Source organism: Brienomyrus brachyistius, unplaced genomic scaffold, assembly GCF_023856365.1.
Source record: "Brienomyrus brachyistius isolate T26 unplaced genomic scaffold, BBRACH_0.4 scaffold27, whole genome shotgun sequence".
Taxonomy (NCBI): Eukaryota; Metazoa; Chordata; class Actinopteri; order Osteoglossiformes; family Mormyridae; genus Brienomyrus; species Brienomyrus brachyistius.
The window spans coordinates 6,328,409-6,353,981 of NW_026042306.1; the positions used below are offsets into that span (position 1 = coordinate 6,328,409).

Sequence of the window (25,573 nt, forward strand, 5' to 3'; positions counted from 1 at the left end):
GCTACAATGGCTGTATCTGCTCTGTCCAGGCATTTTATTATTTCCAGTTGTGTGTGTGAATGGCAGCCTACATCAGAACTTGCAATTAATTATCCTGTAAATGTTAAGCTGGTTTGCAATGAAAATGGGCAATAGAACTTCTCTCTTGCCTAATAAGATGTGGTACAAGCATATCTAACATTAATGCTTCGTGCATTAGACCAGGGGCGCTGTAAAGGGGGGGTAAACGATGACGATTCTCGGGGCCCATGACTGAGAGGGGGCCCAGAGAAGCCCCCAATAAACTGTGTGGGGGGCCCTGTCAAGATTCCTTTCATGGGACCCAAAATCCTTAGCAGCGCCCCTGCATTAGACATATATAATATGATGTCTACTGTTAATGTAATAACTGCCAATAATGTGCTAATTTTCCCCCTTAATATAATAAAGGCTGATACAGTAATAACTTACCAATATCATACTAACATATTTGAATCAAAAACGTATCACATTATTACATTATAGGCTTTATTACACAAAAAAACGGGAAAATTGTTATGTTATTAGCAGTTATATTAACAGTAGTTTATAGTAGCTGCTATTAACAGCAGTGATTAGCTGCTACAGACCCTAACAATCACACAATTTCTTTTGACTGCTTATGATTTTTTGCACACTACTGTACACACACACACACACATATATGTACATATTCATATGGTTGATTGCCCACAAAACTCAACTGTGATTAATCAGCCTGTTCTCCAGACCAAAGAACAGTGAAAACCATTCTAACTTAACCTACAAGAAGCAATTCCAGAACACAAAGAAGAAGATGTGCTAGATGTCTTTATGGGGACTCTGCATTCATGTCTATGGGCAAAACCCTAATCCCAACTATGAAAACGTTATCCCCTACCCAGCCCCAACCCACAGTCGTTGCTGTTGTAGTTCTCTCCTACCATTTATATTGTCACAATGAACTATATCCTAAGATGTACAAGTAAAAAGTTTGTATATAGTATAGCATGAAAAATAATAATAAGAAGAAAACTCAGCCAGAGTGGAATTGTTTTATATAAACACTCGTGCGCTCTTGCGTTGTGTACACCCAAAATGGCGATTCCACAATAAACTGCGGCTATATCGAGTGTGATGTTAGCTGCAAAAGACGCAAGCAGATCCCAACTTCACTTTGCTACACGTGCATTGTAAAAGCAGGGCCACAAACAAAACAACACCTACGTCTCTGTACTCGATTCAAACGGAAAATGTCGCCAAATCCATTCACCATTTCACTATGTGCTAGCTAGTCATGGCGCGAGCATTAGCTGCGGACGCGAACAGCTTCAGCTTATCTTCCCACAATTCAGCTCGACTGTTTAAACTTCAGCCAAAGACAACATTCTGTGTTAAGTGAGAATTCTAACGATAAATAATAATTACTTACATCGTTCAATGGGCGCCCTCGGAATATCTGTCCTGCCGCTACTCCCATCCACTTCTAGCTTAACTCGTCCATCTGTGTGGGTGCGCAAGAACGATGGGTGCCGTGAAGCTGCAGGAAAACAAACTTAAAAACCTGCACGAAAATATATTAAACGTGGAGGAGTTAGTCGGCAGAAGTGAGGAATTACAAAAAAATAAAATAAAAAACGATTTCTCAAGAAAAGATCATAAAACAGGAAAATGGTCAATAGCTCATGGAGTGATATTGCACACTGTACCTTGATTAACATAACTGCTCTATAATACATAATCGATTATATTCAATAGTGTTCAGGATTTGGGTGAAGTGTACACAGCACAATAATCATTGGGATAATTCCACACTTGCTGCAATTTGTTTTCATGACCGTATTGGGGATATATGCGGTCCGATAAATACGTCCGCCTTGTGCTAAATGTTGACCAAAACAGACGGACCGCCCAGCCCAATTTTCAAGGACTATTCTTGTTCCAAATAATTGCCACAACGGGCCGACCAGATTTACCCCATAAAATAATGTCTTGTGGACATTTGTTGCTCAATGGCTTATGTCTAAAGTGGAAACTAGGGAATAAGATGCGAATTTAAACCTCGTTCCTGACAGACATGTAAAGGACCTTTTTTGTTTTTCATTTTTAGAAACGTAGCGGAGGAGAAAAAATATGAAAACATTTATTTATTTATTTATTTTATTTCGGGAATTCGTGATTTGACTATTCTCACATAATACAAAACTTAAATTCTAAGATAAGCACGGTATACATTTTCCAAAAGTGATGTTAAAAACATTTCACTTGTTCTTCTTGTACAGCTGATTGTGCGTAGAATACACCCCCCCCCCCCCCAATCCATTTCGAGTCTCAAATATAGATTTAAAAATAAACATTATGGTATCTTAGGAAACTGTGATGCAAAGTGCGGTTTTTGCGTCTTAGAATGTATGTACACGTCATTTCGAGTGATATAAAAAGGAGAGAGAGACGAGATATCCACATTTTTGAATTATGATGGCACACGACATGGAGCGAGTACTGATGTCCCCGGCGTTCGAAGTGTTTAACAAGCTTCGGCTGGCAGGACAGCTTTGTGACGTGGTCCTCATCACCGACGGTGTTCAATTCAACGCCCATAGAGTAATTCTGTGTGGCTGTAGCTCCTACTTCCAGTAAGTAGCTGTGACCCATATATGAAGATGCGAAAACAGCAAGGAGTCAGTTTTTATCTCTCGTTAGCAATGACTTCTCCTTGGCAATAAGGCTCTAGGATGACAGAAAGTTTATATTAATATACATTATATTAAATTATATTAATGTAGGTCAGTGCTGATCAGAAATATTTCTGATAAGTGTACCACCTTAACTTTTACTATATAATAATAATAATAATAATGGTATAAATATATAAAAAGGGGACCATGTCAAACAGGCAAAACAAAGTATTCCGGGGGACTTGCCCACCAGCCCAAGTAAAATATATTAAAGGGGGAGCTACTGTTGGAAAAATAAGAATTAAAGCCACCGGTTCCTAGTTCTTAGATGCCTATGAGATCATCTGTAGCAGGGGGTCCTCTGCTTAATTTCCATTTGGGGGTCCCTGGTTCAGAAGATTTAGAAAACCCCTTATTTAACTTTGCCTGCAAAACCGATATTTATTAGATGAGTCACTTCTGGATTGTGTTTCAGGGCTCTGTTCGCCAGTGACTGGAGTGATTCAGGAAAGCGGGAGTACCAACTCCCAGGCATTTCCCCAGAAACACTGAGGCAGGTCATAGAGTATGCCTACACATACTCTGTGGTCATCACAGCTGAAAATGTGGAGAACCTCCTGGCAGCTGCTGATTATCTCAGTGTCTTGGGCATCGTGCAGCGCTGCTGTGATTTCCTGCATGAGCAGCTCTGCCTCAACAACTGCATTGGCCTTCTTAAAATCGCCGATGTCTACTGCGTAAACGAGCTGCACCAGTCTGCATTCAACTTAATCTTGAAAAACTTTAAGGAGGTTGCCATCAGCTCAAATGAGTTCCCAGAACTAAGTCTTGAACAACTTTCTGACATCATCGAGCAGGATGAGCTTAATGTCAGAGAAGAGGATGTAGTGTTTGAGGCCATCCTCCGGTGGATCGAGCACGAGCCTGCCACCCGAGAGGCCCACATTTCAGTCCTATTGGCCAAGGTGAGTATAGTTATACTATGTTCTCATTGACTTGTGTATATAACAATAGAATGCTCATTGAGTGAAGTCCTTATTACTGTAGCTAGAGACTGAACCTCCATTTCCATGTCCCATAAGTCTACAACCAAGGCTTCCAGGTATTACACCTGGGAGGAGAGTGTAACAAATAATGGAAAACAAAACACTCAGATGTCTTACATTAAACAAGTGTTAGCTGACACATCTGAGACTTTCAAAGTAAATGGCTTCAGCTAAAGAAATAAAAATTTGCACTTACTGCTGTATCCTTAATGTTAGGAATTGCTCATCTCCAGAGATTCACAGAAAGCACTAAGGAACTCATGGGAATTCTCTCATTCTTGTTTCATGTGTAGATTCGGATGGCTCGTATGGATCCGGAATACTTCATGAAAATCGTCAAAGCCAACGATCTAGTGAAGGCCAATGTGGCGTGCAGGCCAATCATCACTGATGTACTGAAGGTCATCTATGATCTTCATGATGAACGTCCACGATCTGATTTTGAGAACCCACTGATCCGCCCGCGCTTGCCCTCTGACATTTTGCTGGCTGTTGGTGGATGGAACATGCGCACGACAAACTGGATTGAAGCCTATGACACCCGGGCCGACCGCTGGGTGGATATAACACAGGGGCAGGAGACTCGCCAGTCCGGCCATGGCAGTGTGTGTTTAAATGGCTTCATGTATTGTTTTGGGGGTTATGATGGCCATAATTTCACCGATGCTGTGCTCAGATTTGACCCCGTCGCACGGACATGGCAGCACATGGCCCCTATGCACTGGCGCCGCTGTTGTGTCAGTGTGGCCGTAAGTAACGGCTTCATCTATGTGATGGGTGGCCGTTTAGACGTGTCGCCTCTGAATATCGTAGAGCGATATGACCCAAATGCCAATGAGTGGACCATCATCCAGCCCATGAACGAGGAGCGACAGGATGCCAGTGCCACCACCCTGAATGGAAAGGTAGGTTAATAGGAGGGCGTCTGCCTGTGGTTACCCTCATTTTCCCCTTGAAATTGATTATGTTACATACTCAGTAGCTCGCTTTGTCTTCAAATGGTTGATTTCAATCCATAATTGTTTATTCAGTAAACGTCAGTGTTTAGATAAAACATAAATGACCTTGCATTGTCGCTCTGCATTAGTGGCACATTGGGCAGTGCTGTGGTGTCCAGCTCTGTGTTTTTGCAATTTTGCCCACAGCCCAAGACTTGTGAGATACAATAACTGGTGTTAACGTAGGAGCTTTACCCAATTCCAGTCCTGGAGGGTCAGAATCCTAAACAATTTGCAGATTTCCCTATTCAAACAAACCTAGTGAACTTAATTAGCTGATTAAGCTGCGGTTCACAAGGGAAATGATCACAACTAACTGTAAATTCCCTACCAATGCCCATGTGCTTCCTGTGGTAGGCTCCAGGTTCACCACCACCCTGTACTGAATAGACTTTTATGGAAGGTGGATGGATTAAACATCCATTAGCTAAATGTACATTTACGCTTTCTAGATCTCCATCTCCAATCATGTACAGCATAACACACATCACTTGTGAACCATCTTTCCTAGATATACATTTGTGGGGGTAGCAATGGAGCTCAGACCACTTCCACTGCGGAGTGCTATGATCCACTCACGGGCGAATGGACCTTGATCGCTCCCATGCGCACTCGCCGACGTGGCCTTGGAGTAGCGGCATATCAGGGAAACATCTATGCGGTGAGTGATTCCTTTCTTGTACTCTGAAACAAAGGAGTCAAATCTCAAGATTTATCTGAGACTCATATTTTTTGTCACTGCTGCTGTGTCACAGATTGTAATGCGCTTAAAACAAACAAAAGAATTCAGTGGATGAAATGACCTGCTGGGAAGGCCCATCTCAATACACATATGCTCCCTGCATATCTGGGTTATAAACGAATACGCTTAGTAAAGCTTAGATTTTTGATTACAGTTATATTCTGTAGTTCCAGACGTAATTGCTCTGTTTGTTTTTTTTTTCAGTGTCTGACTACAAGTATTATTTTTAGTACTAATAAAAATAATAATAAAAGCAAAATATATGATCATAAGAAGTATTTTTTTGATGGTTGACAGTTTTCGCTGAATTGTACAGGTTTTCTGTTGCCCAAATTCCCTTTTTTTCACTGCAGTTATGTTGACATGTATGTTGAACACAAATTAGTTATAAGCTTGTGTCCTATATAGACAATGGGAGGTTCTGTGCAGCCTGCTATTATAGGGCGATAATTCCTTAAGAGTTCCTGACTTCGAGAAAGCTGATATTTACTTATCTGTTTGGTACCCGAGTGATCACTTACCATTGGTGTCTCGCAGGTGGGCGGTACCAACGGGGCTCATCCAGTGCGGACTATGGAGGTCTATGACCCTGCAATTAACCAGTGGCACGCTGGGCCTCCCATGAGACAACAAAGAAGCTATTTCGGCATCGCAGTGGTGGACGGCTTGCTGTTTGCGATGGGAGGCTCCGATGGCTTCAAAGTAACTGCAAAAGTGGAATGTTTCAATGCAGTGAAAGGCAGCTGGTGCCGTGCGCAGGAAATGATTGCACCTAAGAGGAGCTTCAGCTGCTGCACAGTGCCTGCGCACCCCCGCTTCGTACAGTACGCTGCACCTCGCCCACCTGCCCCCATCTGCCTGCCTGGTGGGTAACCAGCTCATCATGTCTAACGTTAATGCTTCGTACATTAGACCTATATAACATGTGCCCTTGAGAGGTAAAGTGGGCTATCCCACAAAAACAAAGTTTTGAGAAAATGAGCTCCAAAGTTGAATTAAAAAAAAAAAAAATCAGTGTGTCTATACCCTACAATTGATATGTATCATAGGTAGCACAGATCTCAGTATATTTAAAAGATAGATAGACCCTCAATAATTAATATTGGACAGTCATTTTTGACTGACATGTGGGATAGCCCACTTTACCTCTCAAGGGCACATATGATACCTACCGTTAATGTAATAACTGCCAATAATGTGCTAATTTTCCCCCTTAATGTAATAAAGGCTGATACAATAATATCTTGCCAATACCATACTAACATATTTGAATCAAAAACACACCACATTACTACATTATATACTTTATTACACAAAAAACGGGAAAATTGTTATGTTATTAGCAGTTATAGTAACAGTAGTTTAGCTGCTACAGACAGCAGCTATTAGCTGCTATTAACAGCAGTGATTAGCTGCTACAAACCGTAACAATCGTGACATCACACAATTTCTTTTGACTGCTTATGATTTTTTGCACACTACTGTACACACACACACACATATATATGTACATATGTATATGGTTGATTGTCCACAAAAATCAACTGTGATTAATCAGCCTGATCTCCAGACCAAAGAACTGTGAAAACCATTCTAACTTAACCTACAAGAAGCAATTCCTGAACACAAAGAAGAAGATGTGCTACGGCCCTGCTACACACACACACACACACACATATAAGGTATCTGTATCTTTGTGGGGACTCCATACTGAGTTCCAACCCACAACACAATTAATCAGTGAGGAAATTCATAGTATTATCTCTTGTTATGTTATTTTTTTAAATTATTTATAATGTATTTAAAAGCCTATGGCAAACAGTAAGTTAATGAATTGAAATTACAGGTAACCACGTGCTCAACAAGTGGCTGGCAGGGAACAAGGGAAACGCTACAGACTGACAACAGGGGAGGACAAGAAAGACTGACAACACGTGGGACGAGATGACCAATGACACCTACTGGCCAAACAGGGAAGGGACACAGAATGGGACAGTTAAATAACACTGGGATTCCCTGAAGGGTTTGGCATTCCCTGAAGCCAAGCTGTTAATTATTGTACTCCACGCCACCTCTGGTGATTGAATTGCAATGTAATGATTATGTTGTTCTATAATCTTATTGAATAAGTGTTATAAGTTGTTAGAAGTTATTTTTGTATTCTTTTATACTTCATTTTTAACAGTGTGATTGTTGACCTGACAGCTTTGTTTGGCAGTAAAAAGCTTTAAGGGGGCAGTTTAATGGCTCTATACACAGCAATATGTATAATGGCCAAAGTGTTCTTGTTGAACATGCTTAATTTATTTTTGTATACAACGTTTAAATAAATGTCTTATTTGGAGAACAAAGGCTGGAAAAAATGTTATTTGTTGTCTGAAAACCAAAATAATTTTGAGAGCTTTGTACAATTTGTTAGCAGAATTACCTTATAGACCTAATACACTTTTGAATGCAATATAATTCTCCATGGCAGTAACCCAGCTGACTGGTGGAGCAAGTTCATTTTGTCTCTGCAAGACCTCAAAGTGAATTTGAAGATCATTGTCTCCACAAAGACTACGAAGATTTTCAGGAGATACATGGAATCCACAGTTTCTTCCATTAAACCTAGAGTGCAATCCAACAAAATGTTTCAATAATAAAATTTACATTTCAAAAAGTGGCTTCTGGTTTGTCAGATGGGCAGTGTGCATTCCATACCTACTTGTAGTCATCTAGTTCTTTTTGCAGGACACCCAGAAAGCTGAATACTGTAGCAGCAAACATTTCTGTTGGTAACAGCCATTAAAGAGATTCCTTCGTCCAAAATTGCCCCCTAGTGGTGGAATATTGCAACGCAAATAATGGAGATTTCACTTCACTGTATTTTACAGCTAACGAAAATGTAATGTGTGTGTGTATACATTTTTTGTTTCATACATTTAAATGTACATTTTTTATATAACAAACAACATTACTTTATAGTTGTTTAAAAGGCAGAAACTTCAATGTACACGAAGTCACCAATAAATTACATCTATTTATCCAACATGTTATATAATATACATACTGTGTTTGAAAACTTTTCAGTTTTACGATTTCAGGACAGATCAGCCACTCTATTAGGAACATTACGCTTTTTGGTTGCGGCTGATTATCTCAGTGTCTTGGGCATCGTGCAGCGCTGCTATGATTTCCTGCATGAGCAGCTCTGCCTCAACAACTGCATTGGCCTTCTTAAAATCGCCGATGTCTACTGCGTAAACGAGCTGCACCAGTCTGCATTCAACTTCATCTTGAAAAACTTTAAGGAGGTTGCCATCAGCTCAAACGAGTTCCCAGAACTAAGTCTTGAACAACTTTCTGACATCATACAGCAGGATGAGCTGAATGTCAGAGAAGAGGATGTGGTGTTTGACGCCATCCTCCGGTGGATCGAGCACGAGCCTGCCACCCGAGAGGCCCACATTTCAGCTCTGTTGCCCAAGGTGAGTATAGTTATACTATGTTCTCATTGACTTGTGTATATAACAATAGAATGCTCATTGAGTGAAGTCCTTATTACTGTAGCTAGAGACTGAACCTCCATTTCCATGTCCCATAAGTCTACAACCAAGGCTTCCAGGTATTACACCTGGGAGGAGAGTGTAACAAATAATGGAAAACAAAACACTCAAATGTCTTACATGAAATAAGTGTTAGCTGACACATCTGAGACTTTCAAAGTAAATGGCTTCAGCTAAAGAAATTAAAATTTGCACTTACTGCTGTATCCTTAATGTTAGGAATTGCTCATCTCCAGAGATTCACAGAAAGCACTAAGGAACTCATGGGAATTCTCTCATTCTTGTTTCATGTGTAGATTCGGATGGCTCGTATGGATCCGGAGTACTTTATGAAGATCGTCAAAGCCAACGATCTGGTGAAGGCCAATGCGGCGTGCAGGCCAATTATCACTGATGTCATGAAGGTCATCTATGATCTTCATGATGAAAGTCCACTCTCTGATTTTGAGAACCCACTGATCCGCCCGCGCTTGCCCTCTGACATTTTGCTGGCTGTTGGTGGATGGAACATGCACACGACAAACTGCATCGACGCATATGACACACGGGCCGACCGCTGGGTGGATATCACGCAGGAGGAGCAGAGCAACCTAGCTGGTCATGGCACGGTGTACCATGATGGGTTTGTGTACTGCATTGGGGGGTTTGATGGGCAAAACTTTATCGATACCGTGCGCAGATACGACCCGATCACACGAGCATGGCAGCAGATGGCCCCAATACACTGGCAGCGCTGTAATGTTAGTGTGATCGTGCTCGATGGGCTCATCTATGCCATGGGTGGCCATATTGGTTTCTGGCCCCTCGACATCGTAGAGTGCTACAACCCAAAAACCAATGAATGGACCCAGATCGAGTCCATGAATGAGAGGAGAAACGATGCCAGCGCCACCACCCTGAATGGCAAGGTAGGGTAATGGGAGGGCGTCTGACTGTTTACCCTCATTTTCCCCTTGAAATGGAGTATTTTACACAGTCATGAGTTCTCTTTCTCTTCAGATTGCTGATTTTAATCCACAATTACTATGTTCAATACATTTAAGTATTTGGATAAATGCATTATTGGTCTCCATTAGTGGCACATTGGGTAGTGCTGTGGTGTCAACTCCAAGACTTGTGAGATAGATGAAATGGTGTTCCCATGTCAGGTTTCCTTTATTCTGTTCCTGGGGGAGCAGAATCCAAAACTCTTTGCAGATTTCCCTTTTCAAACAGCCATACTAAACCTGAAAATTAGCTGATCATGGTGTGTTTGAGAAGGGAAATCTGCAAACTGTGTTCCTCCAGGAACGGGACTGGGGAACCCTGTCATACACTATGCATAGCATATACTTTTATTTTTGAGTCACAATGAACTTTATCTGTAACCTCCAAACCCCAGTCATATACAGTATAACGGTCTTCACAGTTAAATTGGTTTTCATAGATATACATCTGTGGGGGCCACAATGGAACAGAGAGCCTATCTACAGTGGAGTGCTTTGACCCCCTCACTAACGAATGGAGCTTGATCACTCCAATGAGCACTCCCCGTCGCAGCCTTGGAGTCACGGCGTATAAAGGGAAGATATATGCGGTGAGTGATTCCTTTCTGTGTCAAATCTCACATTTTACCTGTAAGACTCATGGTTTTTTTGTCTTTGCTGCTGTGTCTTTCATTGTGATACATTTAAACCAAACAAAACAGTTAAATGCCAGAAATACCTGCTGCAAAGGCTTATCTTAATACACATAAAAAACATACATGCTACCCTCTTTAGCCTCCCTGCATTCATTTCTGGGTTATAAATGGATCTGCTGGGGGGTCTCTGCTACTAGCTCGGGTTGTAAAGTTTAGATTTTTAATTAATTATTTTCCCTAGTTCCAGATATAATTAGTCAGATTGTTGTTTTTTTCAGTGTCTGATTAGCTTCAAGTGTTCGTTTTAAGTAATAACAATAAAAAAGCAAAATATATTAGCATAAGGAGTCTTTTTTGAAGGCTCACAGTTTTCACCGAATCATACAAGTTTTCTGTTGCCCAAATCCATGTTTTCATTGCATATAGGTTGACTTCTGTATATAAGCTTGTGTCATCTATAGACAATGGGAGGTTCTAAGGCGCCTGCTTTCATAGGGTGAAAATTGCTTAAGAGTTCATGACTTTGGGAAAGTTGATGTTTGCCCATCCTTTTGGCAAGCAAGTGATAATGAATCTTTGGCATCTCTCAGGTGGGCGGTATCAACAGGCCTGATCACCTGCAGACCATGGAGGTCTATGACCCTACCACAAACCGCTGGCATGCTGTGGCCCCCATGTCCACACCGCGCAGTGAGTTTGGCATCGCAGTGGTGGACGACCTCCTATTTGTGATGGGCGGCCACGATGGGTTTGGGGTAACTAACAAGGTGGAGTGCTATGATGCGGGGACAGGCAGCTGGTATCGTGCGCAGGACATGAGCCGAGCCAGACAGCATTTCAGCTGCTGCGTAGTGCCTGCGCACCCCCGCATCATAGAATACGCTTCACCTCGTTAGTCCCTAATGGCCGCCAAGGAGGAGAGAAACCCATCTGCCCACAACAGCATGCCCAGTACGTAACCTCATTTACACCCCCCACCCCGAATTCTTTCCCTATAACATACATTGAGTTTATATAGACACCTCTTTTTTTCCCCAGACTCTGCTTCCTCATTGGAAGGTGTGTTGGTGGGATCGAGGTCTTTGAAGACAAAGCTGTCCGGAAGTAATTTTCCATGGCCTCGCTAAACTCCTCCCACACCTGAGTTTTTACCTCGACGACCGCCGAAGCCGCATTCCAACATTTCATCAACGCTGTCCACCAGCGGGTTGGGGGATTGCTGCCACAACAGGCCACAGCTCCAGTCAGCCGCCTCCACAATGGAGGCATGGAACAAGGCCCATTCGTACTAGTCAGTCCCCTGCGTCCTCCAGGACATGGGAGAAGCTCTGCTGGAGATGGGAGCTGAATCTTCTCCTGACATTGCATACTTAAAATAAAGTTTTCTTTTTCATATTATCTAGTTTGTGAAAGCGTCATAAATTTCCCATTTTGGATAAACGTTGTTCTCGTTTGACGGTTCTCTTCAGAAATTCCGCTGCAACCATCGGTGATTACTAATTAAGCACTAAGGCAGGGGTGCCCAAACATTTTCCCTTAGTGGGCCAAAATGAAAATCTATCAGAGGACCGCGGGCCAAATGTAATATTTTACACAAAATACAAACACTAATAGTAAAGTAAAGTAGTTTTATTTATCAAACAGTTATCTAACCTTCCTTTCTGTGTAAATAACATAAACAAAATATGACAAATAAGTCATATATAGGCATTTAGAACACGTCTAAACTTTTGTAATCACATATAGTGCAAAATGTCAAAGAGTGCATGTCCAACAGCAACACAACAACAACAGTAGGAACAATATAATTGCACCACTAGTGAGAAACATGAAGCTGTTCTTTGGCGTTTATCAGCCTATCAATATTAGGTTGCAGCTGACTCACTGAGAGGGTGAGGATGTCCTGTAGGTGTGGGTCAGTCAGAGTGCTTCTGAGCCTGGACTTGTTAAGGTTCATTACACTAAAAGTCTGTTCACAGATGTAAGTGCTGCCAAACAAAGCTAACATGACCTGTGCATGTTTCCTAATGTCTGGGTACCTTTCAGATGAGACATGTGTGTAGAAGTCTTTCAAGTGTAGTGACATGAATTTATTCTTTAGCTCAGAATCACACTGAAACTCAATTAGCTGCATCTGAATGTGATCAGGCACTGAGTCCACACTTATGGTGAAGGGTTGAGAAAACAGCTCCATGTCACCTCTACTTTCCCTAAAGTCCTCAAAGCGCAACGCAAAGTCCTGGTCCAAGTGTCTGAGAAGTGCTGCATATTCAGGCAGTCTCTGCTTCACCAGGTTGACCTCTCTCAGACTAGGGAAGTGTGCAAGGTTTCCTGGGAAGAAGTGAAAGAGCTGCTAAGTCGTCAAATAATAATAAATATTGCAACATAAATGTTGTTTTATGTACTTTGAAAGAGTTAGCCTTACAATTTTATTACAATACTTTTTAACAATACTTTTTAACTGCACAACAGTGGAATATGGATATGTTAGTAAATGCACTTACTAACATATTCCACATAATATCAATCCCAGTAACTGCACTTTTATCATGTGAGGTGCAGGTACATGCTGCCACCTTTCCTCTCCATTATCACTTGATTAAATCATAAGCATTTTTACAATCACAAAAAATATGCAAGCTCCAAAAGACAAACAAAGCGCATGTCTGCCTGTCAATCAAGTTTAAGAACCATGGACAGCGCTGTCCCTCCGCAACACAGTTAACAAGGCCGGGACTTATTTACGGCATAAAATACAGTATGATAGACATTATCACCATTAAAACTGAATGTGTATGTGTGTCTCTGTGTGTGTACAATATATTAACCAACCTGCTGACAGATGTCGACAGAGTAGCTGCAGCTTCGACCTGAAGGCCGTTATGTGGTCAAACAGCTCAGTGATGATCTGATCCTTCCCTTGAAGCTGAATATTCAGGGTGTTGAGCAGGTCAGTGATGTCCACCATAAAAGCCACGTCACAAAACCATTTTTCATCTGTGGGGACTTGAGTGTCACTGTTCTTGCTTGTCAGAAACTCCGCGATGACATGGCGCAGCTCAAAAAATCTTTTGAGGACTTTCCCGCGGCTCAGCCACCTCACCTCTTGGTGGTAAAGCACATCCTTGTATTGTGAATCAACCTCCTCTAGAAGAGCTCTGAACTGGCGGTGTGAGAGCGCTTTTGATCGTATGCAGTTTATGATTTTAATCACGTCACGCACCACGTCTCCCATACCAACTGATCTGGCACATAGTTGCTCTTGGTGCAGGATGCAGTGGTATTTTGCCACCTTACCTCCACATTGGGAAACCTTCTGGGAAATTAGTGTGGCAAGGCCTGTTTTCCTCCCAGCCATGGCAGGTGCTCCATCAGTTGTTATCCCAACCAATTTTTCCCAGCTCAGCCCGTTCGTATCCAACACTCGCTCAACGGCTGCAAACAAATCCTCACTTTTTGTTGTGCTGCGCAGTGTCTCAAATCCAGCCAGCTCCTGAGTTATTTCCATGTTTTCATTTACTCGCCGTATGAAAACCAAAAGTTGTGCAGAGTCCGAAATGTCCGTGCTTTCATCACACGCCAAAGAAAAGGCGACAAATCCAGCAGCCTTTGCTTTAAATTGCTCCTTAATGTCTAGAGACATTTCTTCAATACGACGTGTCACAGTATTTCGTGAGAGGCTGATCTGGGAGAAAGTTTTTGCCTGTGACGGGCACATGATTGTCGCAGCTATGGACAGACACTCCTTAACAAAGTCACCCGTTGAAAATGATCTCCCAGTCCGGGCAATTAGCGCAGTAATCTCAAAGCTGGCCCGCGTCGCGCTGTCCTGGGCTGTCGAGGGCCGTGTAAGAGTCCCTTGTTGCCTGTGAAGTTTAGCCAGCAGCTCCCTGGTCTTGTTCTTTCGCGCATCACCTTTGAATTGCGAAAATGCTGCGTGCTTCGTCTCATAATGACGACGAATGTTATACTAGTACAGCAACAGACTGGTTACAAATAAGGCAGACCGCTTTAGCATTTATGTCAGTGAAAAAATATTCTTCCTCCCAGCATTTTTTAAAATGTCTTTTGTCTGTGTGCCACTGACGATGCCGCTCCATGTTGATAGTGGCTTAAGCTAGCAGCCTGGTGGTGACCCGCCACAAACTGGTTTGATCCCGTATGGCGGCAACAAAGACTCATGGGACTTTTTGCAAATTGTTAAAATATGACTATTTATGAAGTGTGGAAATGTACATATGTGCACAGATATTGTCATGCCCGGCTCGTCCGCTCCTCCTGTGTGCCACGCCCCCTGATTACCCACGTGTTTTCTCCCGATTGTACCCAGCTGTATCTAGTTCATTTGCTCAGTCCTGTGTATTTCAGTCCGTGTCTTACCTGAGTCCTTCGTCCGTCATTGATGTCAGTCAGTGTCCGATGTTCCCTGTTCCCCGAAAACCTTTGATTAAATCCCCGTTTGCCCCGAATCCTGCCTGCCTGCTTCCTGATTCCCCGCTTGCCCTCACGATCGCCGCTCTGCCCGCGGTCGCCCGTGACAGATATACTCTACATTACCCTTATAGTTGCTTGTGTTTCAATTTTAGTCTTAGATATTTCAAATGTAATCAAAGCACCATGAGTGAGGACTGTATAATATATATTAGTTAGGTCAACGTACACTAAAAATAAACGCACTGATAGCTACACTGGGATTCGTGCTTTAAGAGTTTTTTAAACAAATTTTAGTACAGTAATAATTTAAATTTTTAGATATCCATTGGCGGGCCAATCTAAATAGTACGGCGGGCCAACCTTGGCCCGCGGGCCCCACTTTGGGCACCCCTGCACTAAGGTTTTTCGTAATCCATTGAAATACTGGTTTAGTGCAACCCCTTCCCCTGGGACCTACAGTAATCATAGCCGGCAACTTGAATTTGGAGAAGTGATGTTACCTCTGGACTGATTACAGTATGTACTGTACACGATATTATTATATTGTGGGTGTCAGAGTTTGCGGGTGCGGACGGGCAGGCTGGCAGGAAGGAGGCAGGGAAGGACGAAGCAGGGAGGTAGAATACGGGGAAAACTGGTGTTTTATTAGGGGAAAGACGGCTATGGGCAGAACGGGACATAACAGCACTAACATCAATGACGGACATCGGACAGGGCAAGATGTGGACTGATATAGACAAAAGACATGGTGAAACAACAAGATACAGCTGGGCATGATTGGGGAAGCACACGTGGATAATCAGGGGGCGTGGCACACACGACGATCGTACGAGCCGGGCATGACAGTGGGCCTGCGTTCATAGTGGGGTACCGTAGGGTTAAATTTTAGGACCACTACTGTTCCTAATTTACATTAATAATATTGACACCAATACATACAGTAAACTGGTTACATTTGCAGACGACACCAGGGTGGGTGGTGTAGCAGGTACTGATCTAGCAGCGGAGAGGCTACAACGGGATCTGGATTTAATTAGCGACTGGGTGGATACCTGGCAGATGGAATTTAACATAGATAAATGTAAGGTAATCCATACAGGGAGCAGAAATATAAAAGTACAGATATATTATGGGTTCCACTGAAATAAAGGTAGCTGGTTATTAGAAAGATCTCGGTGTGTATGTTGATGCTTCCATGTCAGTGTGGGGAAGCAATAAAAAAGGCCAATAGGATGTTAGGTTACAACTCTAGGTGTGTGGAGTTTAAGACAAGGGAAGAGATGCTACAATTATACATTGTTCAAAAAAATTTAAGGAACACTTTTTAATTAGAGTATAGCATCAAGTCTATTAAACATCTGAGATATTGATCTGGTCAGTTAAGTAGCGGAGGGGGTGGTTAATCAGTTTCAGCTGCTTTAATGAAATTATGAACAGGTGAACTAGAGGGGCAACAATGGGACGACCCCCAAAACAGGAATGGTTTAACAGGTGGAGGCCACTGGCATTTTCCCCTCCTCATCGTTTCTGACGGTTTTTTCACTAGTTTTGCATTTGGTGACGGTCAGTGTCACTACTAATAGCATGAGGCGATACCTGGACCCTACAGAGGTTGCACAGGTAGTCCAACTCCTCCAGGATGGCGCATCAATATGTGCCATTGCCAGAAGATTTGCTGTGTCTCCCAGCACAGTCTCAAGGGCATGGAGGACATTCCAGGAGACAGGAAGATACTTAAGGAGAGCTGGACAGGGCCGTAGAAGGTGCTAAACCCTTCAGCAGAACCGGTATTGGCTCCTTTGTGCAAGGAGGAACAGGATGAACACTGCTGAAGCCCTAGAAAATGACCTCCATCAGGCCACTGGTGTGAATGTTTCTGATTGTTTGGTCAGAGACAGACTTCATGAGGGTGGCTTGAGGGCCCAACGTCCTCTAGTGGGCCCTGTGCTCACTGCCCAGCACCATAGAGCTCGATTGGCATTTGCCATAGAATACCAGAATTTGCAGGTCTGCCACTGGCACCCTGAGCTTTTCACAGATGAGAGCAGGTTCATCCTGAGCACATACAAGGGCTGGACGCACAGGTCATGACAATTATTGTGTTATATTAGTATACTACGGGGTTAGCAAAAATATTTCTGAGCTACAGTTATTAAAGGTACCACCTTAACTTTTGGCATATAATAGCTGTGTAAAAATATTACAAAAAGTGGACCACGTCAATCAGTGGCAAAAATAATATTCCGGGGGACCTGCCCTCTAGTCTAAGTGAAAAATATTTTTAGGGAGCCACTGCTGGAAAGATAAGATTAAAGCCCTTCCTGACCCTACTTCTTAAGTACCTATGTGATCATCTGTGGCAGGGGGTCCTTAGCTCTGGTCGATATTCATTTGGGGGTCCCTGGATCAGAAGAGTTAGGAAACCCAAAATTATTAAATGAGTCCCGTTGTGGTCCTGTTTTTTATTTTTTGTATGTCTCCTGTTTAAGTTCACTGAGAGTGACAACAAACTGGAGACAAATTCCTTGTGTGATCAGCCAAAAAGCTGATTCTGACTCACATCTGGATTGTTTTCAGGGCTCTGTTCACCGGTGACTGGAAGGATTCGGGAAAGCGGGAGTACCAGTTCCCAGGCATTTCCCCAGATACGATGCAGCAGATCATGGAATACATCTACACGTACTCTGTGCTCGTCACGGCTGAGAATGTGGAGAACCTCCTGGCAGCTGCTGATCGGCTGAGTCTACTGCCTCAATGAGCTGCGCCAGTCTGCATTCGACTTCATCCTGAAAAACTTCCAGGAGGTTGCCATCACCTCAAACGAGTTCCCAGAACTCACCCTGGAACAACTTTCTGACATCATAGAGCAGGATGAGCTGAATGTCAGACAAGAGGATGCGGTGTTTGACGGCATCATCCGGTGGATCGAGCACGAGCCTGCCACCCGAGAGGCCCACATTTCAGCTCTGTTGCCCAAGGTGAGTATAGTTATACTATGTTCTCATTGACTTGTGTATATAACAATAGAATGCTCATTGAGTGAAGTCCTTATTACTGTAGCTAGAGACTGAACCCCCATTTCCATGTCCCATAAGTCTACAACCAAGGCTTCCAGGTATTACACCTGGGAGGAGAGTGTAACAAATAATGGAAAACAAAACACCGAAATGTCTTACATGAAATAAGTGTTAGCTGACACATCTGAGACTTTCTATGTAAATAGCTACAACTAATGTACCTTTAATGTTAGGAATTGCTCATCCCCCGAGATTCACAGAAAGCACTAAGGAACTCATGGGAATTCTCTCATTTTTGTTTCCTGTGTAGATTCGCATGGCTCGTATGGATCCGGAGTACTTTATGAAGATCGTCAAAGCCAACGATCTAGTGAAGGCCAATGCGGCGTGCAGGCCAATTATCACTGATGTATTGAAGATCATACATGATCTCGACGATAAAAGTCCACGATCTGACTTTGAAAGGTCACTGATCTGGCCGTCTGGTCGGGGTCTGGGCTGGTGCGCTTCTCGGCTGCTGAGGGGTCCAGGGTGGTCTTCCGGTTTCCTCGCCAGAGGAAAAAAATGGGGTCCACAGAGAGTATATACGGGGAGTGAGAGTGTGTGTACAGCGTTCATTTCTGTGTGTCTCTATGTTGGGTGAATGTGTAAATATTTGTTTATGTGTGCATGAGGGTGGGAACGTATGCTTGTATATGTGTGTGCCTGTTTGTCTATATGCATGTGTCAGGTTGGGTTCTAGACTCCACCTGAAATAACATCTCGGGCTCTATTCCCCCCCCGCCACACTCCCTGCTGGTGGATGGGGCCCCTGGCCACTGGTGCGTTGGTGGTTCTCGATGTCCAGGGCTGGGTGCTCGGGTGGGTGCTGGCTCGCCCTCGTCGGTTGCCTGGCGGGATCTGGCCCTCCTGGCTCTGTCGGGCCCTTGCTGGGGGGGCCCTTGGATCTCTGGGCCCAGGGCCTGGTCTGCCCTGGTGGGGCTGGCCGCCGGTGGAGCCTGCGGGCTCGCCGCCACGGCCCCCTGGGGCTCCTGCACTGTGGCTGCCGGATGGCCTCCCTCCGGAGCTCTCCTCTGCCCTTTTCTGGGTGAGGGGCTGCTATTCTCCCTGCGGTGGTCCTCCGGGGGCTCCCATGCCCTGGGGGGCCTCTGGCTGTCTGGGGTCCGGGCCTCCTCCGTGTCTGCTTCATGTCCTGAGGGATGGGGCTGTGGCTCCCCACACACACTACTAGACATTTACATGGAGAAACCTTTTGAACACCAGCGCGCTCACATACACAGGTGTGCACACAGGGGTACAAACAGGTACTCACAGACACACACTGTCTTGTTTGGCTGTTGCTCCTTAACATGCTCATTGTGACTCGTACAGATGTTGGTTGTTGTTTTCTCTCATCAGCAGGTATTGAAGCAGATTATCTGTGGTTTTCTTTCTTCTTTTTTTTTTCTCTTTTCCCTCGCTCTCTCTCTATTTCCCTTCTTCTCCGTTTTCGTCCTTCTGTCCCCCTCTCTCTCCCTCTCCCTCTCTTGAGGAAATAAATAAAAATAAATAAATAAATAGAAATAAAGTAGTCCACCGCAGAGGGGGGGTGGTGGAGGGAATATATATAAAAAAAAGAAAGGCCACTGATCCGCCCACGCCTGCCCGCTGACATCTTATTGGCCATTGGTGGCTGGAATTTCCGCAAAACCAATTGGATTGAAGCCTATGACACCCGGGCCGACCACTGGGTCGATGTAACGCAGGGGCAGGAGACTCGCCAGTCCGGCCATGGCAGTGTGTACTTAAATGGCTTTGGGTATTGTTTTGGGGGGTTTGATGGCCACAATTTCACCAACACTACGCAGATTTGACCCCGTCGCACGGACATGGTAGCACATGGCACCGATGCACTGGTGCCACTGAAATGTTAGCGTGGCCGTAATTAATGGTTCCATCTATGTAACGGGTGGCCATTTACGCTTCTCGCCTCTAATCATAATCGAGTGATATGACCAAGAAGCCAACGAATGGACCATCATCCAGCCCATGCATGAGGAGCGACAGGATGCCAGTGCCACCACCCTGAATGGAAAGGTAGGTTAATAGGAGGGCGTCTGCCTGTGGTTACCCTCATTTTCCCCTTGAAATTGATTATGTTACATACTCAGTAGCTCGCTTTGTCTTCAAATGCTTGATTTCAATCCATAATTTAATATAAGTTCAGTAAACGTCAGTGTTTAGATAAAACATAAATGACCTTGCATTGTCGCTCTGCATTAGTGGCACATTGGGCAGTGCTGTGGTGTCCAGCTCTGTGTTTTTGCAATTTTGCCCACAGCCCAAGACTTGTGAGATACAATAACTGGTGTTAACGTAGGAGCTTTACCCAATTCCAGTCCTGGAGGGTCAGAATCCTAAACAATTTGCAGATTTCCCTATTCAAACAAACCTAGTGAACTTAATAATTATCTGATTAAGCTGCGGTTCACAAGGGAAATGATCACAACTAACTGTAAATTCCCTACCTTTGCCCATGTGCTTCCTGTGGTAGGTTCCAGGTTCACCACCACCCTGTACCGAATAAACTTTTATGGAAGATGGATGGATTAAACATGCATTAGCTAAATGTACATTTATGCTTTCTAGATCTCCATCTCCAATCATATACAGCATAACACACATCACTTGTGAACCATCTTTCCTAGATATACATTTGTGGGGGTAACAATGGAGCTCAGACCACTTCCACTGCGGAGTGCTATGATCCACTCACGGGCGAATGGACCTTGATCACTCCCATGCGCACTCGCTGACGTGGCCTCGGAGTAGCTGCATATCAGGGAAACATCTATGCGGTGAGTGATTCCTTTCTTGTACTCTGAAACAAAGGAGTCAAATCTCAAGATTTATCTGAGACTCATATTTTTTGTCACTGCTGCTGTGTCACAGATTGTAATGCGCTTAAATCAAACAAAAGAATTCAGTGGATGAAATGACCTGCTGGGAAGGCCCATCTCAATACACATATGCTCCCTGCATATCTGGGTTTTAAACGAATACGCTTAGTAAAACTTAGTAAAGCTTAGATTTTTGATTATAGTTATATTCTGTAGTTCCAGACACAATTGCTCTGTTTGTTGTTTTTTTCAGTGTCTGACTACAAGTATTATTTTTAGTACTAATAAAAATAATAATAAAAGCAAAACATATGAACATAAGAAGTATTTCACTGAATTGTACAGGTTTTCTGTTGCCCAAATCCACTTTTTTCACTGCAGTTATGTTGACATGTATGTTGAACACAAATTAGTTATAAGCTTGTGTCCTATATAGACAATGGGAGGTTCTGTGCAGTCTGCTATTATAGGGCGATAATTCCTTAAGATTTCCGGACTTCGAGAAAGCTGATATTTACTTATCCGTTTGGTATCTGAGTGATCACTTACCATTGGTGTCTCGCAGGTGGGTGGTACCAACGGGGCTCATCCAGTGCGGAGTATGGAGGTTTATGACCCTGCAATTAACCAGTGGCACGCTGGGCCTCCCATGAAACAACAAAGGAGCTATTTCGGCATCGCAGTGGTGGACGGCTTGCTGTTTGCAATGGGAGGCTCCGATGGCTTCAAAGTCACTGCAAAGGTGGAATGCTACAATGCAGAGAAAGGCAGCTGGTTCCGTACGCAGGACATGATTACACCCAAGAGGAACTTTAGCTGCTGCACAGTGCCCCCCTGCATCATACAGTACGCTGCACCTCGCCCACCTGCCCCCATCTGCCTGCCTGGTGGGTAACCAGGTTACGCATCTACCGGTGTGGCTAGCATCACTGGACTTAATCAACAGAAACAGTGGACACTAACAAGAATCAGAAACATTCACCAAAATAAGGAAAATGCCTCTTGAATAATGGACTGAGGGAACAGAACTTAGACCTTACAGTGGAGTCAGAGCATAGAGGTTAAGGCACTAGAACAGCTATCAAAATGCAATTATGGCAAGACAACTGCTTTCCTTTGTTATCGGATGCTGTAATGGTTTGCTCCTGTTGTGTAACATGCCACTTGTTTGCATGCATTTGTTAATTGCCTTGTTCTCTCCAACCATTTCTCTGTCTTAGAGCATCTGCCAAATGAATAATACACAGAGCACAACTATAGCAGAGCTCAGCTGGGACCTCCTGCATGCTTTTACAGCAAGCAATGAGTGTGCTCTTCTAGAACAGATTTAATATCTGGCTACGGTTGTTGGGGACACATGTGTTAGATATGTGAAATGCTTTATTCATACAAATAAAGCCCTTATATTTGTATTTTTATCACATGTGTTATCACATTAAATTTATGAGTAGTATCTTTATAGAATTTGTGCCGTGTGTGTGGTGTTCTCCATATTAATTCATATCTCAATTAAACATTATAACCAAGATGCAGCCAAAGCCCCAAAAATAAATTCTGAATATCAATCAATTAACAAAAACAATACAGAACAATGTTCTTCAACCTGATCCACAGGAACCCCCAGTCCATCCACGTTTTTGCTCCTTGCCAGACAGCTGGTGCTGGGAGAGAGCAAAAACATGGACTGCTGAGGGTCCACAAGAAACACTGATAAAACATAATATATATGCAGACCGAATGTCTATGGCACCCCCTAAAGGAGCATCATATGCGTAAAGAACTGCTTAAGGTTTCATGCCACAGCACCCTCCAGAGCATGAAAGCCAGCTTCTGCTTCTGGTTCCAACACTTAGCCAATCTACTGACCCTTCATCACCGATTGCTGAGTTGGAAACATTCAGGTGGATCAGCTGACCTGCATGCTTGCATCCAATCAGAAGCAGCAAATTTCCCTCCATTTTCCCCTTCTTTTTCTCTTATCAGCTTACAGTTATATTTCCTGTTGCTCATCTCAGTTTGTCCTAGTCAATTAATATTCTCTCATTTGTTAAGTGCTACTATTTATTGTCTTTCTGTGAGTTAAACTGAAGGTTACTTTCCCCTATAGACCGTCTCTTCCTGCTATCAGGCAATCATAGGCCAGTGGGACAGGAGGGAGGGTTCTACCCTTTTTCACTCAGGGTGACTGGAATTTTCCAAACAAACGGGCAGTTTCAGAATCCCCCATTTGTTGCGGTCTCCAGAAAAGTGTTACATATGAACCATGTGGTACAGTCTGATTAGACGAAAGCATCCCATAGAGCTGTTTCTGATCTAAATGAACAAATTCTGAATTATGACTCTTGAGCTTTGTTGATTTTAGAGTTTTCTGCCATCTGGAGTAGAAAAAAAAACACACATTTATCTCAGAATTCTGACTTATTAAGTCGAAATTCTGTTTTTTTTTTCCCTCACAATTCTTACTTTGTTTCTCATTATTCTGAGTACTTCTCTAACAACCAGCAATTAGTCGGAGACATCACTTCTGCTCCAGCTTTAATGGTTCAGTGAGATTTGCATACAGCAGCAGACAGGAGCGAAGGCTACAATGGCTGTATCTGCTCTGTCCAGGCATTTTATTATTTCCAGTTGTGTGTGTGAATGGCAGCCTACATCGGAACTTGCAATTAATTATCCTGTAAATGTTAAGCTGGTTTGCAATGAAAATGGGCAATAGAACTTCTCTCTTGCCTAATAAGTTGTAGTACAAGCATATCTAACGTTAATGCTTCGTGCATTAGACCAGGGGCGCTGTAAAGGGGGGGTAAACGATGACGATTCTCGGGGCCCATGACTGAGAGGGGGCCCAGAGAAGCCCCCAATAAACTGTGTGGGGGGCCCTGTCAAGATTCCTTTCATGGGACCCAAAATCCTTAGCAGCGCCCCTGCATTAGACATATATAATATGATGTCTACCGTTAATGTAATAACTGCCAATAATGTGCTAATTTTCCCCCTTAATATAATAAAGGCTGATACAGTAATAACTTACCAATATCATACTAACATATTTGAATCAAAAACGTATCACATTATTACATTATAGGCTTTATTACACAAAAAAATGGGAAAATTGTTATGTTATTAGCAGTTATATTAACAGTAGTTTATAGTAGCTGCTATTAACAGCAGTGATTAGCTGCTACAGACCCTAACAATCACACAATTTCTTTTGACTGCTTATGATTTTTTGCACACTACTGTACACACACACACACACACACATATATGTACATATTCATATGGTTGATTGCCCACAAAACTCAACTGTGATTAATCAGCCTGTTCTCCAGACCAAAGAACAGTGAAAACCATTCTAACTTAACCTACAAGAAGCAATTCCAGAACACAAAGAAGAAGATGTGCTAGATGTCTTTATGGGGACTCTGCATTCATGTCTATGGGCAAAACCCTAATCCCAACTATGAAAACGTTATCCCGTACCCAGCCCCAACCCACAGTCGTTGCTGTTGTAGTTCTCTCCTACCATTTATATTGTCACAATGAACTATATCCTAAGATGTACAAGTAAAAAGTTTGTATATAGTATAGCATGAAAAATAATAATAATAAGAAAACTCAGCCAGAGTGGAATTGTTTTATATAAACACTCGTGCGCTCTTGCGTTGTGTACACCCAAAATGGCGATTCCACAATAAACTGCGGCTATATCGAGTGTGATGTTAGCTGCAAAAAACGCAAGCAGATCCCAACTTCACTTTGCTACACGTGCATTGTAAAAGCAGGGCCACAAACAAAACAACACCTACGTCTCTGTACTCGATTCAAACGGAAAATGTCGCCAAATCCATTCACCATTTCACTATGTGCTAGCTAGTCATGGCGCGAGCATTAGCTGCGGACGCGAACAGCTTCAGCTTATCTTCCCACAATTCAGCTCGACTGTTTAAACTTCAGCCAAAGACAACATTCTGTGTTAAGTGAGAATTCTAACGATAAATAATAATTACTTACATCGTTCAATGGGCGCCCTCGGAATATCTGTCCTGCCACTACTCCCATCCACTTCTAGCTTAACTCGTCCATCTGTGTGGGTGCGCAAGAACGATGGGTGCCGTGAAGCTGCAGGAAAACAAACTTAAAAACCTGCACGAAAATATATTAAACGTGGAGGAGTTAGTCGGCAGAAGTGAGGAATTACAAAAAATAAAATAAAAAACGATTTCTCAAGAAAAGATCATAAAACAGGAAAATGGTCAATAGCTCATGGAGTGATATTGCACACTGTACCTTGATTAACATAACTGCTCTATAATACATAATCGATTATATTCAATAGCGTTCAGGATTTGGGTGAAGTGTACACAGCACAATAATCATTGTGATAATTCCACACTTGCTGCAATTTGTTTTCATGACCGTATTGGGGATATATGCGGTCCGATAAATACGTCCGCCTTGTGCTAAATGTTGACCAAAACAGACGGACCGCCCAGCCCAATTTTCAAGGACTATTCTTGTTCCAAATAATTGCCACAACGGGCCGACCAGATTTAGCCCATAAAATAATGTCCTGTGGACATTTGTTGCTCAATGACTTATGTCTAAAGTGG

General features: G+C 43.1%; 3 protein-coding genes across 4 annotated transcripts; 2 read left to right on the forward strand and 1 right to left on the reverse strand.

The window, feature by feature from the left end:
* The first annotated feature begins 3,533 nt into the window (after window positions 1-3,533).
* On the forward strand, window positions 3,534-9,873 carry LOC125720859 (kelch-like protein 10). Its single transcript, XM_048996723.1, has 7 exons — window positions 3,534-3,640; window positions 4,015-4,626; window positions 5,231-5,317; window positions 5,999-6,163; window positions 8,548-8,931; window positions 9,306-9,680; window positions 9,826-9,873. Exons 2-7 carry the CDS (start codon window positions 4,021-4,023, stop codon window positions 9,871-9,873), a joined length of 1,665 nt encoding a protein of 554 aa, XP_048852680.1. The 5' UTR covers window positions 3,534-3,640; window positions 4,015-4,020.
* Window positions 9,874-12,028, forward strand: LOC125721029 (kelch-like protein 10). Of its 2 annotated transcripts, XR_007385658.1 has the most exons (4): window positions 9,874-9,917; window positions 10,436-10,585; window positions 11,221-11,581; window positions 11,669-12,028. XR_007385658.1 is itself a non-coding variant. In XM_048996957.1 (2 exons), the coding sequence occupies exons 1-2, from the start codon at window positions 10,529-10,531 to the stop codon at window positions 11,524-11,526; spliced, it is 363 nt and encodes a 120-aa protein (XP_048852914.1). In that variant the 5' UTR covers window positions 9,934-10,528; the 3' UTR covers window positions 11,527-11,661. The 2 variants fall into 2 exon arrangements, 1 of the variants encoding a protein (XP_048852914.1); XM_048996957.1 differs by lacking the exons at window positions 9,874-9,917; window positions 11,669-12,028 and having other exon boundaries at window positions 9,934-10,585; window positions 11,221-11,661.
* A 483-nt stretch (window positions 12,029-12,511) lies between these two features.
* On the reverse strand, window positions 12,512-14,397 carry LOC125720860 (general transcription factor II-I repeat domain-containing protein 2-like). Its single transcript, XM_048996725.1, has 3 exons — window positions 13,463-14,397; window positions 12,670-12,961; window positions 12,512-12,533 (listed from the first exon to the last, which is right to left on the reverse strand). Exons 1-3 carry the CDS (start codon window positions 14,346-14,348, stop codon window positions 12,512-12,514), a joined length of 1,200 nt encoding a protein of 399 aa, XP_048852682.1. The 5' UTR covers window positions 14,349-14,397.
* Between the last annotated feature and the right edge of the window lie 11,176 nt (window positions 14,398-25,573).

Coding starts and splice junctions, on each gene's coding strand:
- LOC125721029 (XM_048996957.1), top strand. CDS start 10,529: ATGAGCACTCCCCGTCGCAGCCTTGGAGTCACGGCGTATAAAGGGAAG. Junction 10,586..11,220: donor ATAAAGGGAAGATATATGCG/GTGAGTGATTCC, acceptor GGCATCTCTCAG/GTGGGCGGTATCAACAGGCC.
- LOC125720860 (XM_048996725.1), bottom strand. CDS start 14,348: ATGTGCCCGTCACAGGCAAAAACTTTCTCCCAGATCAGCCTCTCACGA. Junction 12,962..13,462: donor CTGTCGACATCTGTCAGCAG/GTTGGTTAATAT, acceptor ACTTCTTCCCAG/GAAACCTTGCACACTTCCCT. Junction 12,534..12,669: donor ACACATGTCTCATCTGAAAG/GTACCCAGACAT, acceptor CCACACCTACAG/GACATCCTCACCCTCTCAGT.
- LOC125720859 (XM_048996723.1), top strand. CDS start 4,021: ATGGCTCGTATGGATCCGGAATACTTCATGAAAATCGTCAAAGCCAAC. Junction 4,627..5,230: donor CCACCACCCTGAATGGAAAG/GTAGGTTAATAG, acceptor CATCTTTCCTAG/ATATACATTTGTGGGGGTAG. Junction 9,681..9,825: donor GGCAAAACTTTATCGATACC/GTGCGCAGATAC, acceptor TCGACATCGTAG/AGTGCTACAACCCAAAAACC.